The 19570-nt window shown below is 35.8% G+C and overlaps 1 protein-coding gene across 2 annotated transcripts in view; it reads right to left on the bottom strand.

Annotated features, from left to right (window-relative positions):
- Positions 1-1155: 1155 nt before the first annotated feature.
- Positions 1156-19570, bottom strand: part of nAChRalpha4 (nicotinic acetylcholine receptor alpha4) — a 647992-nt gene continuing 629577 nt past the window's right edge. For both annotated transcript variants that reach the window (XM_069812978.1, XM_069812979.1), the window contains exons 8-10: positions 12092-12271; positions 8277-8496; positions 1156-1779 (exon numbers count right to left, since the gene is read on the bottom strand). In XM_069812978.1, the coding sequence (XP_069669079.1) occupies positions 1594-1779; positions 8277-8496; positions 12092-12271 (586 nt within the window). In that variant the 3' untranslated portion in view covers positions 1156-1593. The remainder of the gene's footprint in view (positions 1780-8276; positions 8497-12091; positions 12272-19570) is intronic.

Raw genomic sequence — 19570 nt, 5'->3', positions numbered from 1 at the left:
GCCTTAGGAAATACAATGATTTCATGGCATCCAATTTTGACTAATACATAATTCACTTGAAGCTTTTTACTTTATTTAATTACTGACAATTAACACTAGTAGTTCATATAACATCCCTATTAATAAACCAATTATTTAACATAATTTTTTAATACTTTAATAGACAAACGCAACATTCGTGATCATTTATCTCTTTATCAGCCTTTTCTAGGAGACCAAATTTCCTGCTATGCTGTCAAATGTCCTTTATTCAGTCCAGCATCTTATGGAACTGCAGAAAATTTCGAAGGTTCAAAGTAGGAAAAATACATAAGACAATATGAAGATGAGCACAATAAAATAGGCTGCATGTAACTAGAATGGCCCTAATAAAAACTTGAATCATATTAAAATAACAGAGCCATCTTGCGTGTGTGTTTACTCTCCAATTGTAGGCCTCTTATGGTGACTCTTCAAAGTGTTGCAAACCAACAACAGACTACTCTGTGCTGCGGTATGTAGATTTCTTTTATAAAATTGATTTCTGTAAAACGTAAATCTATTTCCCCGCATCTCACTGACATTCTGTTCATCTTTATAAGTATTGCTGAGGCTCAATACCACTAGATGAACGATTAATAGCTTCGTGTGGATAAAATTCACTGTGATTGAAATAGTATCATGTTCACTTAAAAAAGTATCATGTTAGCTGAAGTCCATTGGCAGTATAAATACTAAAATTATGGTCTTTTACCCTTCTAGTACAGTGCAGGGTAAATATATATTTAGATAAATCTTTTATTATAAAAACCATTAAATATCATCTATTTACATTTGAAGTTCTTTAACTGCTAACGAATCAGTTAGTATTTCTGCAGCATATTGTGGCAGATAAAATTATGAAAAGGCTATGTTTTGAAGATAGGGGAAGAATTTGTTTTTTCGATAACTGAGAACTGTTTTCAGTAGGTACCAGTACTGAGTTTATTTTTGTTAATTTACTAACTCAATTTTTTAAAGTATGAAAACCAAATTGCTCTCTTTCTGTGTCATTACTGAATATTATTATGTAATTCATCATCTTATGTTTAATGTTTATACAGAGCTATTAAAGCCTGATGATATAAAATGCTGATTTTTCCCTTTCTTCTCTAGATAATTTTCAACTAGTGGTACCTACAATAAAATAGGCCAAGAATGTAATTATCTTTTTTTCTCTCAAATATATCCAAATGTTTCAAATGAAAGCATGAACCCATGAATCAGCCTTATGCTTTGCTTAATTCTTCGTCTTGAAATATTAACAAGATTTCTGAAATTTCCATTCTTAAATAAGATTACCTTATGGTACTCTAATACATTAATTTGAGCGTCATTAAATGTTCTTAAAACTCGCAAAAATAACCAACTTATTATGGTCTTACCTTTCCAATAAAAACTACAATGACTTTATTTATCTTACTATGGCCAGTAAATTGTGCAATGATATAGGCCATAATCATAAAACTCTCAATTCCATACATTTTGGTCGATCTAACAATTGAACTCTGGCATGTCAGTTGTTGGTTTTACAGACTTTGCTCAATTCTATGCATGTATCATTAACGAAGGCTGCTACTGTGGTGGGCAACGCACTACTGTTGCTAGTTCACTGAATCCCTTATCAATGGGAACTCGATCATCATAGAGTGTTGGTGCCTGTAGGATGATACCAGCTGTTCCCACCAGGACGGCTAGCGTGAAAATCCACAAAAACAATCGATCTAATACCATTGCTACATACTTCCAGTCCTCCTTTACCTGTAAAATACGAAAAAGTTTGGTAAAAATACAAATAAAATAGAATAACATATATGACACGTATTTTTCCAAAACTTTATTTACAAATCAGCTTACTTATTGCAGAACTTTTTTACAAAATGTCGAAAAAATTAACCATTAAAATGGGACACACTCACGGACAGGAGAACGCGAATTCGATTATGCGCACTGTTAAAAAAAATACAGAGGTGAGCGTGCCTGGAGAGAAATAAAAAATAGGTTGCAGCCGCCAAATTACTCTTCAAGGAACGACCACTCATAAATTGAGGGAAAGAAGCAGAGGACGGACACTGGAAAGTTTTCTTTTCTCAATCGTACTATCAGGGACTGGAATGTTTTACCTGCAGACTTACTAAAGGCTTTACCAACAACCAAAAATGTATTTAAAAATAGGCTTAAGGACTTTACTAATAGACGGTAATTATACACAGTATTTAAAGGGTGTAAATGATATTTTGTTATGGAAGTGTTGTATCAGTGAAGAATTACGTTGTGTCAGTGAAGTGTGTTGTGTAAGTGAAACGTATTCCTGTCAGTGAAGCTTTATAGTTTATAGTGGCAGTGCAAATTATTTGAACAGTGAAATGTTTTTGAAGTGTTAGTGAAATCAGGATAGAATCAGTGAAATGTGTCGTAGTTCCAGTGTAGTGAGTGATTTGACAGCGAAATGAGTGTAATGTTGAAAGGTATTTGTGCAGATATGAACATATCATACTCGTGGGTTTTAGTTCGAACTTAGGTTTAAGATACAAATTAGATTTATTTTAAATGTTATTTTAAGTGATCGTGCTTCATTTAATTTAGGATATTCCCTGTTATTATTATTATTATTATTATTATTATTATTATTATTATAAATTATTGTTAATATTAATTATTAGTAGTATTATTAATTGTATTTTTAATTAATAAGTTTATTATTGTCATTATTGAGTGTAATTAGTTACTACTGCCACTGGGTATATACCCATTGCAGTGTGAATAAATACATACATACAAATGAACTTATAAAACCACACATTCAAGGTACCGTACCCAGGAAAGAAATGGTTAAAAACTTGTAGAGATCCTTTCCTGAGGAATACAGGCAGAGAGATTAAGCAGAAATATAGCCACCCTGTGCTAAACAATGTTCTGATCACCTCCTAACATCTTTGATTGCACTTCAGCACAGCTGAGAGACCCACAGGCTTCTCTAATTCTCTGTTTCATGTCTTCTCTAGTTGTTGGACGCACCTGGTAGACAATGTCTTTAATTCTCCCCCACAAGAAGGCTTGCCCATGACTCAGGATTGCAACATAATACAGTGTTTAGAATTCTGAAAGACAACAAATTTCGTTCATATCATATTCATCTCCATCAGGAACCTGGGGCACACGACTTCCAGACTTGTGTTGATTTCTGTAACTGGTTTCTAAACATGGACCGTGATTTCGAGCTCAGAATTCTGTGGACTGATGAGGCAACTTTCAAAAGTAATGGTCAGGTGAATCTCTACAGTGCCCATTATTGGTCTCCTGTTAATCCACACTGGCTACGTGAAGTGGATTACCAGCATGTGTGGAGCCTCAACGCATGATGTTGCCACCTTGGACACTGTCATAGGACCATACTTTTTTGAGGAGAATTCGAATGGTAGAACGCACGCTTTCTCTGAAAAATTATGCACCAGTTGCTTCAGAATGTTCCCCTTGCACTTCGGTTAATTTTTTTATTTTTTTTTTGGGTTATTTTACGATGCTGTATCAACATCTAGGTTATTTAGCGTCTGAATGAAATGAAGGTGATACTGCCAGTGAAATGAGTCCGGGGTCCAGCACCGAAAGTTACCCAGCATTTGCTCGTATTGGGTTGAGAGAAAACCCCGGAAAAAACCTCAACCAGGTAACTTGCCCCGACAGGGATTCGAACCCGGGCCACTTGGTTTCGCGGCCAGACGCGCTGACCGTTACTCCACAGGTGTGGACACTTCGGTTAATGATGTGGCTTCAGTAGGACGGCTGTATGGTTCACTTTTCACGTAGGGCTCAACGAGTTATTAACCAGTTATTTCCTCTACAGTGGATTGGACGAGGAGGACAAGTAGCTTGGCCAGCCCGATCTCCTGACTTCGCTCCAAATGACTTCTTCTTGTGAGAGAGCATTAAAGACATGTTCTACAAGGTGAGTCCAACAACTAGAGAAGACATGAAACAAATAATTAGAGAAGCCTATGGGTCTCTCAGCTGTGCTGAAATGCAATCACGGATGCTAGGATAGGGTGACCAGAAGTCCTCTTTTGTCTGGACATGTCCTCCTTTTTTAGGCCTTTGTCTGGGATCCGGGCGGATTTTTTAAAAATCAAGAAATGTTCTCCTTTTCGTAGCTTGTATGCCTGATATCTTGAAATTATCTGATTTAACGCCTTTTTCAAGTATTTTGCCTTTAGGTGGCAGCATCATCGACGGAATATACTCTTTGCCAACGGTCATAACTCTCTTGTTATGGTCGTTGCTTAGAGCCCTGATCACATATATAACTGATTGCTCAGACTTATAGGCTTTGACAGTAACAACTTTGATCAATTTCACTATGCTCCCATCTAGCTACTGCATAAGAAATCACGTTATAACTCTCATTTTAATTGCATGGAGCAACTGTACTTCCATCCTTGATCATATATATAACAGATTGATCACACTTAAGGGCTTTGAAGGCAACTGCTTTTATCAATTTCACTACGCTACCATCTAGCGACAGTAGATGAGGTTATAACTCCCATTTGAATTGCATGGAGCAACTATACTTTCATCTCGCGGTCGTTATTAATCGACAATGGCGATGCTGGTGGTTGTTCTCTTCTACAAATTACCGTTTTTAACATTGGGATGGTCAATCTGTTATATATATTGTGTGATTTGGGCTCAGAGGAAGCTACTAAATCCAGAGATCGCGGTGCGAATGTAAATTTAAATAGATATTTTCTGTTCCTTTTAATAATTATAGTTCCCTTGTCTGTCATATGTAGCTAACTGTAAAATCATTATTATTAATTTTTCCATAATTATTTTGTAATAAAATAGATAGTAACATACTTCTGAGTATGATATGCAGGTGCGGCCCGTCCTTAGGGGCCATGCCCCACCAATCACCAATATTTCATTCCCCAGCAATTTTCGTTTCGCACTTAAAATGCGTAAATTTTGTTCAGGACAGTGTACTGGATTCATAATTGTTTCAGTAAATTTCATAACATGGCGCAATTTGTGTCAGTAAAACGTCTAAGATTGTATGACACTAAATATTGTGAGCTTGGGCCCGCGTCAAAAGGCCCCACAACTTGAATCAACTGCCATGTTGCGGGGTATGCAATGTTCGCACGGAGATTCACGAAGTGTTACGAAGTTACCGTCACGAGTATAATGCTTCTCGTTGGGGCCCGACGAGCCTGGCCCGCCTGCCGGACGGAAGCGAGTCGCAGTGCCATTGAGCAATGGGTTAATTCTAGAAGTGTCCGTGTGAACTTTGAATAGTGCATGCGAGCGAAGTGTGAAAACCTGAATAAAGTGGATTACCCATTAAAACATCGTTTTCTTCGTTGAAATTAGAAGATAAACTTAAAGTTAAACAACTAGGCAAACATCAACCTAATGACTTCAGTTTTACACAGGCGGATGGTATGAAAAGAACTTTCTGCAACTCGTGGTTTACAAAGAAGTGCTGGCTAATTGTAAGTAACGAAAAACAAAGTCTATTTTGTTTCTATTGTCTATTGTTTGGTGGCGAGGGACTGTGGACGTCGACAGGTTGCAAATACCGGTATCTAAAACATTTTAGGGAGTGCATAAAAAGACAAGAAGAAAGTGCAATACATTTAGAAAATGCTTGTAAGTTTAAATTATTTGGGGCAGTAAAATCGCAACCCAGATTGATTCCGCGGTCAAATCAGCGAATAGGGATTATAATTATCTATACGCTGCCTGACTCCAAGTTAGGCATATATGTTGACGTATATGTCCAATGTCAAATGTCAGGCCACAAAGGGAAACATTGAAGGGGAAAGGTTCGGTCTGGTGCTGTGGATTGAATTCGGCGTAGCTCAGTGGTCAGAGCGCTTGGAACGTAGAACCAAGGACCCGGGTTCGATCCCCGGCGCCGGAGCGAATTTTTCTCCTCAAATATTAATTGTCCATATTACAGATATGATTCTGTAGGACAAATTAATAAATCTATTATATTTTATTGAATAACAGAGTAAATAGTAATACAGAAAAAAAGAAGAAAAACACATCACAATAATTGAATTTTTAAATTTTCTCTGTTAACAGCAATTTTTTAATAGATTTCTTAAAATAACGAGCATTAACAAATTGTATGTTTGGGAATTTATCTATTATATTATCATGTTATAAAGCCTTGGATCGAAGTTGCTACTGTGATTATATGCTACAGTTGTAGGCCTAGTACATTTAGGAACTGTCAAGCATATGTTGTCTAATCTTTTGGTTTTATATTTATGTGAATATAAATTGAATATGTTTCGGTTTTTATGTACGAAATTCAGTAATACATTGTTATAAATTTGATGGAAGTCAAATACTTTAAATTCTGAATACAGCAGCTCTGAAGGGTAATCAAGAGGTTGACTGAAGGTGACATAAATTAAAGGCTAATATAAGGTTTAGCCTAAATCTAAGTACATATTTTCTGTCCTCTTTTTTCGAACAATGTCCTCCTTTTTGAAGCTTTGTGTCCTCTGTTTTTATCGATGTGAATGTGGTCACCCTACTTGGGGAGCTACAATAGGTAGTGAAATCCGGTGACGAAAGCCAGCTATAACGGCTGAGGGAAATCATCGTGCTAATCACACGATACCTCTATTCTAGTTGGATGATTGTCCACCTCTGCTTCGGCATGTGGACGTGAGGCCAGCAGCCGGCTGGTCGGTCATGGTCCTTCATGGGCTGTCGTGCCTCGGATTATTAATTAATTAAAATTATGTGACTGAAGATAGGAGGTGCACCTTGAAATTCAAAAGTGGGGTGGGAGGGTGAAGATGTGGAACAGAAAATTCAATCAGCAGTGGTTTTAAACTTCCCCCTTGAAAACTAAATCGACGTGTTTATCTCTCAAGATCGTATCCCCTACACGTTCAAGGTGGGAAGTTTTGAAATGAACACATGGTATAATAGAGCAGGCCATGAAGCGTGCAATAAAGTACCGGTAACTTTATTTCACTGTGTTAAAAACTTGCTTTTTTTACACGCAAACTGTTTAGAAGACACCGACATGGTAGTTTTTGTTATGATGATAAAAATAAAAATACATTCCGTGAACATAGCTTCCAAATAAAATATTCTGCATCACTTCAAATAATTCATTTGTTTCTAAAATGTGAATTAAACTCTTTTTATAACGAAGTCAAAATAATTGCATTTTCCATTTTTAATCTTACACTACTTTTAACACTTGAATATAAGTAATTGATTAACTAGCGGACTTACTCGTGTTAATTATGTAAGTCTATGTGGCTTACAGCTGTTTCGGTGATTCATCACACAATCCTCAGAGCCTACTAGATCTCGGCGTCATCTCGAACTTCTCTGCCTGTTGTATGGGTGCACAAATAAGATCGCATCATCATTCAGAAAGCAGAAATACAACATAGCATACAGAACAGAAAACACACTAAAAAAGATATCTCAACACACAAAAAACACGAACAAATAAATACGACCACACAGGTGTATACAAACTCACATGTAATAGTTGCGACAAGTTCTACATTGGACAGACAGGCAGATCATTCCAAACACGCTACAAAGAACACATTAAAGCAATAACCAGAGGACACAATACATCTACATACGCCGATCACATAACCAATGCTAACCATACATACAATAACATAAATGCGGACATGGAAATCCTACACATACAACCCAAGAACCAAAAACTCAACACACTAGAACAATACGAAATATACAAACGCACTAAAACACACCCAGATCAAATTCTCAACACACAGATCAATTTCAGTACACACACACTATTTGACTCCTGTTTTCAACACTATTCAGCAAACAAACGCACCCACACAAAGGCAGAGAAGTTCGAGATGACGCCGAGATCTAGTAGGCTCTGAGGATGGTGTGATGAAGCACCGAAACAGCTGTAAGCCGCACAGACTTACATAATTAACACGAGTAAGTCCGCTAGTTAATCAATTACTTAATTGCATTTTGTTAATTGTTTTTTTGTATATCTACAATCACTCCAATCGAGAGAAATAGGCTATTTACGATTTAATTTGTGTATAGATTCCATTTTTTTTATCAATTGAAGGAACTTATTTTTTTTAATAACGTAAGAAAAATAAGTTCATCTTTTAAAATTTTTGTTTGCATACAGGTCTTAATACCTCATTCATTAAGTACGTTACTGTCTTATATGCGGTATAATAAGATAAAACATTTTAAGTGATTAGAGAACTTACTTTGGTAGAATCCTCTAGCATTTTGGTGTGTTCTGCGATGAAGCGAACGCAGAAGCAGGATTTGTGCACTTCTGGCGGGCAGGCAGAGTGTGAAAATGCAGGGTTTCGAAGCACTGGACTCTTGTTGTTGTCTGACAATTCGTCTGTAGACTCAGACTGCAGCACTACCGCAGGTCCATGAATTTGACAGCTTCCACTGAGAGGACCACCGTCTACCAAACTAAAAACAGAGATAATTTCAACACATTTAACTTCGGTTATACAGTATATGTACAAGGACATCATTTTATTTTTACTTCAATTTTTATTGTACCTGAGTTTTTGAATGTACTTCACTCCCACCCCTTCTACTAATGAAGTTCAACCGTCCTCCACATAGATCCAAGACCGCATACATATTCATAGTAACCTTACGGTCATAGTAAACAGTACGTTTCAAAAATATGTTCGCGTTTTCCAGTGACGAAAGAGCTTTCAATATTACATTATTTTCCATTTGCCTACGTCGCATCCTGGTTTCCCCCACCTGCTTCTATTCGCCTCTCTGTAAATGCTAGTAGCTGGGCTGTCTTAGATCTTTTCTGGGAACATTAATTTCTGTTAGCAATTGGACGTCTACGTAATATTATACCCATACAATTGTTTAAAATAACTTAAATAAAAGGGCTTCGTTAAGTAATTAACTGTCACGTGATTTCCTCCCTTTCTACGACGCTGCGACACAACAACTTGGACGGACAGTAGATAGCATGTCTGAGTAATTTTATCTATTCGAATCGGGCAGAAGGGAAGAGTGAATTTACAGTACGTAAGGTCTCTTTTATAGAGTAGGTACAGAATTATTTCAACATGAGTTACTGATACGAAGTACGAACCTGGTAATTGGAATTACGTACAGTAGTCTATAGTGCGATAATATGCACATTAGAACTGAAGCCTATATCGAAATGAACGGCCACCATTTTCAAAAATGTGTTTAAACATCCATATTATGATTATTTTTCAATTTAACTTCACTCTCTATATTGTACGCTAATGTGCTGTAGACAGTATAATATACACTGCATAATGAATACGTCCGCATGGAAAGCTCAGTTCGTGAGTAAAAACACTCATTGTTAATACGGTACTGTATTTTGATTAAACAAAAACCTAATGAAAATGATCAAACTCAAAATCGCCATATTTCCTAGTTTACGTAAATGGATGAACTACTTTTGTTTCCCTCCTATACCTAGTAAAGTGATTTGTTTGTATTTTACGCCAGTATCATCGAACTCCAATGGTGGAAGGAGGTAGCAAATGGTGTTTCCGGTTCTTAATCGTTGATCCAAAGGTGTAGCCAGGTTAATATTAGAAATGTTAGTAAAAATAAAATGATGTCCCTGTATATACTGAGTGATTCACGAAGATTTAGCGCCACTTACGGATCTTATTTCCGAAGACATTCTGAACAAAAAAAGTCATATAAACATGTGTCCTAATCTCAATATTTTCAGAGTTACAGGAATTTTAAGTACAATACTTTATTTCTTTAGTTTTAAGGGTAAAAGAATATTACAAATAGAGAATGAACTATTCAGAAGTATTATTTCTTTAATTGGATAATGTTCTGAAGCTAAAATGTGTTGTTAATTGCTTTGTACAGATTTTTTTTGCAATTTTTAAACTAAAAATTACATTAGGGGAGAGTCGGGTAGTATCGGACATCGGGTAATATCGGACAGTGAGTTTCTTTCATCTACCACAAGATGATAATACCTGATTGACATGGTTACGTTTCTGTGATGTCGCATAGAGAAACGTAACCAAGTCATTCAGGTACTACCACATGGTGGTAGATGAAAGAAACGCACTGTCCGATACTACCCTATGTCCGATACTACCCGACTCTCCCCTATACTTACGCATTTATCACACAAATTGTTACAAATAATAGGATTTTAGGAACATAATTCTTTACAGTTTAATTATGTATCCTAATGTACAGTCTTGAAGAATTTACAAGAGTGGCGTGATTTGTAACAAATGTGTATGAAAAATGTAATTTTGCCGATAGCAGGCTGAAACATGTTAACGAGGTAATATAAAATTTAACACAAGAAAGACAAATAATACGTTTTCCGGAGTAATTTTGTAGTTAAAAAAATTCTGTACGAAACTATGGAATTCACAATACTAGCTAATTAAAGAAATGATACTCCTGAATAGTTCATTCTTTATCTGTAATGTTCTTTTACGCTTAAAACTAAAGAATAGTCTAATGGTATTTTATAAACAACTTCAAATTAATATTCCGGATCGGCAGGCATGCGTCTCAATCGACTGATCTACGCCGGTGGCCGGTGATCAGATATTACGAAGTCTCTATTTTGTACCGGATGATATATAGACCTAACAGTGCTAGCTGGCAAGGCCGGACAGTTTCTGATAGAATAGTGATAATGATGTGATAAGAAATTTGAGAAATTGATGAAATGATAGCGGGAAATAATGCACTCCAAGAAAATCTGCTGATCACAGTCTTTGTCCATCGCAAATTGAACTAGGGCTCTGCGATAATTTCCAAGGAAATCCGACTTTCTAGCCGTTCTGACAGGCGGTTCCTCGGGGGAGGGAAGGGAGGAACGTCCTTCTCACATTTTTTTTCTTTTGAAAGTAAATACCAAATAAAATATGTGCCTTGAAATTCGAGGAAGATTCGATAATTTTTAAGTTCTCAGCTATAAGAAAACCTCGGTTAATCGAGTTTTAAACGGCGCGCGCTCATGTGCTGCTAGAAAACTGTGAGAAAGATGCGTGATTGTTTGTATAGAGGAAAGTCAATCCATTCCTCCTTTATTGCAGTTAACACACATAATAGACTAGCGGCCAGAGAAAGAAGCAGACTTTTAAAGTAAGTAAATGAAGGGATAGGGAGGAGATCCTCCTCTGAATCAGAGCATGGGCGGGAAATAGAAACCGACTAGTCATGCAGCAAGCTCGCTACCGCTGCCATCTAACGATTTTGCATTCAACCAGACTATAACACATCTAGGAGGAGACACAATAAAAACAGTTTTAACGCAAAGCTATGAAAGATACCATATAAACTTTTTTTTAAAATTATAAATAAATATTATTCATTGCACTTTATATAGGCTACTATTCATGGTTTGAATCCTTCAAGGATATTTGAAAGTTAAAGTTGGGTTTATATAAAACAAAGAGGAAGTAGTTTGTTCTACGTTAGTAGCCTATCGCAGATTTTTTGGCCCCTGAAATTCACTTTTATTCATTGTCTACTAGACAGGGCAACAGCCACAAGACCTGACATTCTTCAAAAACATGTGATACTGATCTTGTAAAATGTACATGTGGCAACACAGACCACGTGGTTGGGTGCAGTGTTCTCGCTTTCCTCTGATTATTTCCCATTCCCATTTCCGTAAAACGGTTCCGATTACTTGTTAGTACCCTATAGTCTCTTCCAACATGTGTGATGCTGTAGTGTGCGCGAGAAATGCTGCGAGGTTGTGAATTTCCTTGTAATTGTTAATTTGTGCAATTATTCAATAATGAATGGAAGTGAAAACATAATATAGCCTATTTTGTAAAATTTAGGAAACTCAGTTTACAAAAACAGATTATTGCTATACAGAAGGGAAGGCCAACCCCAACACTACCTGGTCTTACATGTATGCATGTAGGCTAATTTGTAGCATGTTTCATTCAAGAAGGTATCATTTCGTGCTGTTAACTTCTTTCCTCCTCTTAAAAAAAAAAAAATAATAATAATATTAATAATACCGGTAGAAATAAGTACAGCGTTATACCTGGAAGGAGACAGGTCATCCTTTGTAGGAGAACGTTGCCTCGATGTCCGTCCGCTGCCCATGCAGGATGTCTTGAGGTCATCGTCGCTGGGTTGCTGAGCCGTGGGTTGGTATGGGTAGTAGCACGGTGCAATTTCCTTACCTCTCACTGTACGCATCAACACTCGTCCAGAGCTGTATCTGTGAGAACAAGCACCAAAATAATTTTGTGCGAGATCGTGCGTATTTCCATGGTTTCCGCACAAAACCAATCCGCGGAAAATGTAAAATTCCACATTCAGTATTTCCAACCTAACACACATAACAATTTCCCTCTTCTTACCGCTTAAGTGACATATTGATTTTACTACTTTAGGCTTTTAACATATATTATTTTTAGAGACGTTCAATATAGTAATAATTATAAATTGGAAACTTACCACTGCAATTTCACCTAAATTGCACTGTTAATTATTATTTTTAAATATTTGCAAAAATTAAGTAAACTCTACAACTCCACTAAAGTTACTGCATTCGTGATGCAAGTAATATTAAGGAAGCCGTGAAAAAAATAAAAAATCAACTTGCCGATGTTATGACTGCAATATGTTATAAACATAATATTGTTAAAATATTAAAATGAAAAATAAATCATTACATAAAATTACCGTTTGTTTTAAGTTCGCATTTATGGACTGGGGAAAAAAAAAGACGTATATCACGGCCTGCTGGAGTATAGTAAACACAGAAAACATTTTAAAGCAACAATGTTGAAGATAGATATTTTTGTTTTGCAAATTTACCGTCATTGAACAGAAACCAAGATGGAGATTTCATTGCAACTAATTAGAAATTCCTCTTTCAGGTATGTAATAAACGATCTTCGCACAAAATAATGTACGATACATGAGCGGTATGTTTTCTTTCAATTCTCGGAAATTAAAAAAGCTCAACTACGTTTCGCTTTTTCAAATTTTTCCTCGAACATGAAAACTTCAACATACCGCTCCTGTAACGCATATTACTATTTTTTGTGTTTATCTTTGTGTTTAGATATCTCCCTGAGCACGAGTTTTTACTCCTTCAGGGAAGAACTAAGACTGTATTTTTGTACATGTTATTTTACTAAAATAAACTAACTAACTTAAAAGGTCAATTTTTACCGCAAAGCTAAGAAAACGTTGGACTGCACGTACTGACTAGTAGTTATACAGTACAGGCACTCAAAGGAATGAAACCAGTTCCATAAGACAAGCGTAACAAGAGTTTATTATACAGTCCGTTTCGTCCTGCCTTCCTTAAAATGCCATCATCTCTTGTTCCGCTTGAATCAACTGACGTGTAATAGGACGACTCCAGGACGGAGTTCTGACATGCTGCAAGACGCGATCCTATATTCCACTTATAAGCGGAGAGTTTTCTCACTTGCTTTCAATTAAAATGAGTTCATAGAAAAACCATCCGTAGCCAGAAAATGAATAGAAACTTCTACGTTCGTTCATTTTCCGTTGTACTCGGGTCTGTGATTTAAACGCAGTTTCATTTCACTACCACTTCCCTCTTTAATTCAACGTCCAGTGCTTTGTGTAACATTTTTATGCAATCTAGGTAGGCAATTAAATAAAACATATCACATAGCATTTCATCACTGGCTTTATTACTTTAATATAATCTAAGTTTCTTCATACTGTAAATACTTTTGTTTTTGTTTACCGAGATTTACATGTAATATTTGCTTGATATCATTTGTTGAGTAATATTGGATTGTAATTGTTTAAGTTTAAGTTTAAAATACCATTATTATATGCATTACTGTAATTTTTTTTCTCTACTCTGTAATTACATTGTTGAGTGGATTAAATAAATAAATAAATAAATAAATAAATAAATAAATAAATAAATAAATAAATAAATAAATAAATAAATCACACTTTTTCATTGTACGAGTACAAAATATCAACGTTTTCTGTTAACTCGATTTGGTGTAACCACCTCGTCATCCATTGTTGTTGTACAAATAAGGTACGCCGCATTCGTTAAACTCTTAATCTAATGTATGCATTGTTTTGTGAATGAAATGATGTATTTAATCACCAGACATCGGATTCTAGGGCAAATGCCTATTTTGTTTCTTTAGGAGAAAAGTAAAAATAATTATTAATATTTGTGTTTCATGGAAATTGAAAGGTATTCAAAGAGTTTTATAGTGCCCTAAAACGGTTATTAGAGCCTAATTTGTTAATATTCGCCTAAAAATGCCTAACTCACTGTAAAGTTTCGCATTTTACTCTTACTTTTTATAATTTATACATGCATTCACTGCGAAATTTAAGGCATTTAAAAAGTGGAAAGTTTGCTTCACACCGGCCATGAAACCATTGATAAAGGAAACAAAATATTTTGAATCTCACGACACTCGCAGTAGATTTCACCGAATTTAACATGTTTGGAGGCATAAATGCCGACAAAGAACCAACCTTAGTTTTGAAGCAGGCAACAATCACAACATGTGCTGCTACCGATTCAGAGATATACTATACTATAAAAATGACTGTTTTCGGTCTGAAACCGATTAGCTGTACTGCCCTTCAGAGTGTCATAAAATCACAATTTTTGGAGAAAGAGTGTTTTTGAAATATTTATGAAAAGTCGTAAAACTGCGAATTAGTAGGGTAAACCGTTACAAAATATTTAAAAGAATGGCCCTCCTAGTGTTAACACTACCAGGAAATGCAACAATAAGTGGAACTTTGTATTTTTGTCCAATTGAATCTCAATAACAACGGTTCATTTGAATGCTCGTTAACAGTTGCTCTTTCCCTCACCTTATTTGTGTTGAGAAGTTTTGAGCGGTAGGACGTTTTCCTGTGAAGTTTAACGCGATAATGCCGAAAAATATAAGTGAAAAATCTACATTGATCCGGCAATGGCTAACAGAATATTCAGAATTCACTTATGATGGAAAAATAATATTCTGCAAGATTTGTAGCAAACAGGTATGTAACAATAGTTGAAATATATGAATTCTATTAATTTTAATGAGTAGGCCTATAAGATTTATACATTGACTGAGCTATCCTGAGGTATAATTCTTTTTAAGACCACTACCAAGGCTATCTCTAGAAAAGGCTGCGGCGTGCGAAAATTGGCAACGTCTGAGCGACGTGCTACAGTCGGTCACTCGCGCCATTTATTGCAAGGAAATTATCTGTGATGCTTGTCATTAGAATGTTAAATTAGCGGTTCTAAGTAGGAGATTATATTTGTGTCGTATGTGAAAATGCCTAGTTCTTGTGTGGTACCCGGGTGTAAAAGCAATTATGCCTCGTCAATTAAAACGGAGGGCTATGTTCGATCATTTAAATTTCCTAAACAAATTGCACTTAGAGAAGAATGGACTCGTGCTATTCCACGTGCCAATTAGAAACCAAATGACAGATGCATTGTGTGCATAAAACATTTTCGTGATTCCGACTTAATTACCGTTGAAAAATATGTTGATAAGGATGGAAAACAATGTGAACGTGTACTTGGAACTCCTATTTTAAGTGAAAGTGCAGTTCCAAAACTGTTTCCTGGCTTGCCTTCTTACCTCAGCATTAACGAGAGTGTGAAAGAAAGTCTCCGAAGAAAAGAAGAAAGGAAGTGGAGAAGCGACTGAAGACTGCAGAAGAAGACGAGAAAAGACGAATTTAAGAGGAAAATAAAGTTACTTCCTATGAAAACCTTTTATTAAATTTGCGTTCGAAGGTTCTGTCTTATTTTCAAGACTGGCGTGTACATAAAACTGATAGTGTTTATTATATCTTATATAAATTAGATTTTACAACTATTCCCAAGGTTGGTAGTAGTATTAGAATAAATAAGGATCTTACTACTGAGGTTCATGTCAACGGTGGAATAATGCCTAATGCAAGTGTACTTACTGACAACAAACTTATTTTTAGGAACTCAGTTCTGAGTGAATGGAGCCAGTTACAGGCGGCGTTTAAATACTGTGACAATTTTCATGATGTCATTAATAATGATAAGAGTTTTTTTAATTAACTTGATAGATAAGTTATTTGAAAAGTTAAAGTCTGTGTTAGAAAACGGTGTGGATGAGAGTTCTGATAAGGCATTTAAAAACTCAGTCTACTCCATGATCAGTTTTTAATAACATTTTTAAAAAGCCAAAGTACAATGTCACAACAATCCTGAATGCATTTTTAATTTATATACAATCTGTAAAATGCTACCAAGGTATTAGGTTAAATAACATCTTGACACTGCCTCATTCAAGAGTTTTACAAAAATTATCTGCAGCCTTCTCTATATCTCCTAATACGGAAGTAGAAACCAATAATTTCCTGAAAAATATGGTTGAGGGATTGTCTGAAACCGACCGAAAGAATCGTAAATTTGCAGGTAGATGAGATTCATGTGAAACAAAGTTTAGACTTCGAGAATGGAAGTATATTTGGAGTTGCAACGAATGATACGGAAAAAATTGCTAAGACAGTGGTTTGTTTCTTAGTTAGTTCTGCATTCGGTAGCTTTAAGGAAGTTGTGAGACTAATTCCAGTAAAACAATTAAAGGGATCTGAACTAGCAGCATTTACAAAAAGTGTAATACAACAGATTCAGTTATGTGGTTTGAACGTTCTGTTATTAGCGATAATAATAGAGTTAACAGAGTCATGTTTAATGAGTTAACAAAAGGCTCAGATTCTAAGTATTATTTCCAAGTTGAAGGCAATCCCTTTAAAACATTTGTACTTTACGACAGTGTACATGTTTTTAAGAACATAAGAAACAATTGGATTAACCTAAAAAAAACCCTTCTAAGATATTTTACGTCCCTTTTTGGGCCGATTTGGAATCCTGTAGTAACGAAGTTATTGATGTTAATAACAATGATTTCAACAAAACTACTGAAGCAAAATTTACGGACATTATAGAGTTATACAAAAGAGAGTCAAATTTACTAATAAAGGCAGCTCCAAAGTCAAGTCACAAGACTTTGTATCCAAACACTTTTGAACGTCAGAAAGTGTCTCTTGTAGCTAATGTATTTCATGAAACTACAGTTTCAGCACTTCATAAATACGAATGTACAGGTCCAGCTTATTTCGTAAAAATCATATTAATGTGGCGGTATATCATTAACACCAAGCGACCTCTAACTCATATTTTGAAACTCAATGAACTGCAACAACCATTCTCTGACATTCAGGACAAAAGGCTAATTTATTTAACTAATTTCCTCTCCTGGCTTACACGGTGGAAAGAGCTTGCTGAAGAAAACTCTCTATCAGGCTGTTTAACATCTGATACTTACAATGCACTGTATCATTGTACCTTTGTTTTAAAAGAAATAATAGTTTATGCTCTTAGCGAGTTTAATGTATCCTATGTGTTACCAGAGAAATTTGAAAGTGATAACTTGGAAATGAGATTTGGACAGTATAGGCAACTTGCTGGAGGTAATTACAATATATCTTACTTACTTACTTACAAATGGCTTTTAAGGAACCCGAAGGTTCATTGCCGCCCTCACATAAGCCCGCCAGCGGTCCCTATCCTGTGCAAGATTAATCCAGTCTCTATCATCATACCCCACCTCCCTCAAATCCATTTTAATATTATCCTCCCATCTACGTCTCGGCCTCCCTAAAGGTCTTTTTCCCTCCGGTCTCATCAGTTACTCAAATTCTCGAAGCTGAAAAAAAAAAAAAAAGAATTAAACATGTTCTTGGTCTTCGTTCCGCGAGATATGGGGCTGTTACCTTCTCAAAGAACTTCATAGAGCTTAGTGAACGTAATGATAATGATAAAGAGTGTAAAACTATTGCTGTACCACAACATGAAATGTTTCTTGAGATTCTAGAAGGGAATTATCTTGTAAATATTCAGTTTGATGAGTCTGGCTTTTTGTACATATGTGGTTACGTAAGTTTCAAGCTCGCTGCAAATGTAAATTGTACTTACTGTACTGAGTTTTTAGTTAATAATGATGACTGCCAAGATGAGCATTTCCAAATACTGAACAGGGGTCGGCTTTCGGTGCCGTCTTACATAATTTTGTCTATAGGGAAGCATGTAGTGGGGATTGCACAAACTCTTGTATCAGTTAAATATGAAAGCAGGTTTTTGACTGTGTGTGATCAGACAGACGTTGTTCGCCACTTAAGTGAAATTGCAGTCCAGAATGACGTAATAATATCCAATGTAATTCAAGAATCATGCTTCTGCGACAGCGATCGTTTGAAGTTTGTGAAGAAGGCTAAAAAAACAATTAGCTATATAGTTCTGAGTAATTATTGTAAGAAAAGAACTCAATCTGTTGAGACACACAACAACAAAAGAAAACTTAATATTCTGTCTTGAATATTTCCCTCCAGGCGTTAGAATATGTTAAAGATTTAATATGTGAATTGTATTCAATGTATTTGTTCTGTTTAGGGATTTAAACAACCCTTGAGTGCTAATAAAATGCATTGTAAATATTATGCATGATTGATTTCATTAGGTTCAACATATTCTTTAATTAGAACACAATCTGAAGAAAAGCAATATTCAGTATAATATTTCGTTATTATGAAATGTGATATTTAAATCGCTAAAGAGTTCAGCTTCATTCAGTCCATCGTGTTTAGATAAGACTCTCTCTAAGAACAGCACGTCGGCCGACGGCGAAGGCGGCGTTGCCAAGTCTAAGGCCTCAGCCTTTACTAGAGATAGCCTTGCCACTACACTTTAACCTTTTAAATTCCGATAGTTAAAGTATTTGCAGGTCATTAAAATTTTGATTGTTCGAACCCACTAACTTTGTGATAGAAATACGGCAATACAACAATTAGGATTTTATTTTAATTCAGTTTACTTTACATTTTTAGATTTCGCAAGAAAAGAAGTGCCACCTAAAGCAGCATGTGCAAGGAGCGGCTCATAAGGCTAAAGCTCAGCAGAAAAATCAACTGCAACAAACTTTACTAACACAGCCTACTTCATCCAATCTCAGCAGCAATTTCTATGCTGATTTAACCAGAGTGTTTGTTGCTGCTAACATTCCCTGGAATGCAATTGAAAATCTGGTTTTAAGACAGTTTTTACAAAAATACTGCAAACAAAATATCCCATCTGAGTCGACCCTAAGAAAAAATTACTTAGACAGAATATACAATGAAACTTTAGCTTCCATTCGGGAGGATATAGGTGATTCTTACATATGGGTCTCTGTGGATGAAATCTCAGATCCTATGAATAGGTATATAGCAAATATGGTAGTAGGAAAACTTAGTCCTGATGGACCTTCGATTCCACACCTCGTATGTGTTAAGGAACTTTCGAAAGTGAATAGCCAAGCCATTGCTTATTTTGTAAATAAAGGCCTACAGTCTTTATACTCAGGTAATATAGACGATTCTAAAGTTCTGTTGTTTTGTACTGATGCTGCCTCATACATGGTTACTGCAGCTCCACTTTTTAAAACATTTTATCCTAACCTCACGCGTGTAA

Source organism: Periplaneta americana, chromosome 16 (assembly GCF_040183065.1).
Source record: "Periplaneta americana isolate PAMFEO1 chromosome 16, P.americana_PAMFEO1_priV1, whole genome shotgun sequence".
NCBI lineage: Eukaryota > Metazoa > Arthropoda > Insecta > Blattodea > Blattidae > Periplaneta > Periplaneta americana.
The sequence above is the reverse complement of the archived record's forward strand: the minus strand, read 5'-3'. Positions and strand labels throughout refer to the sequence as shown.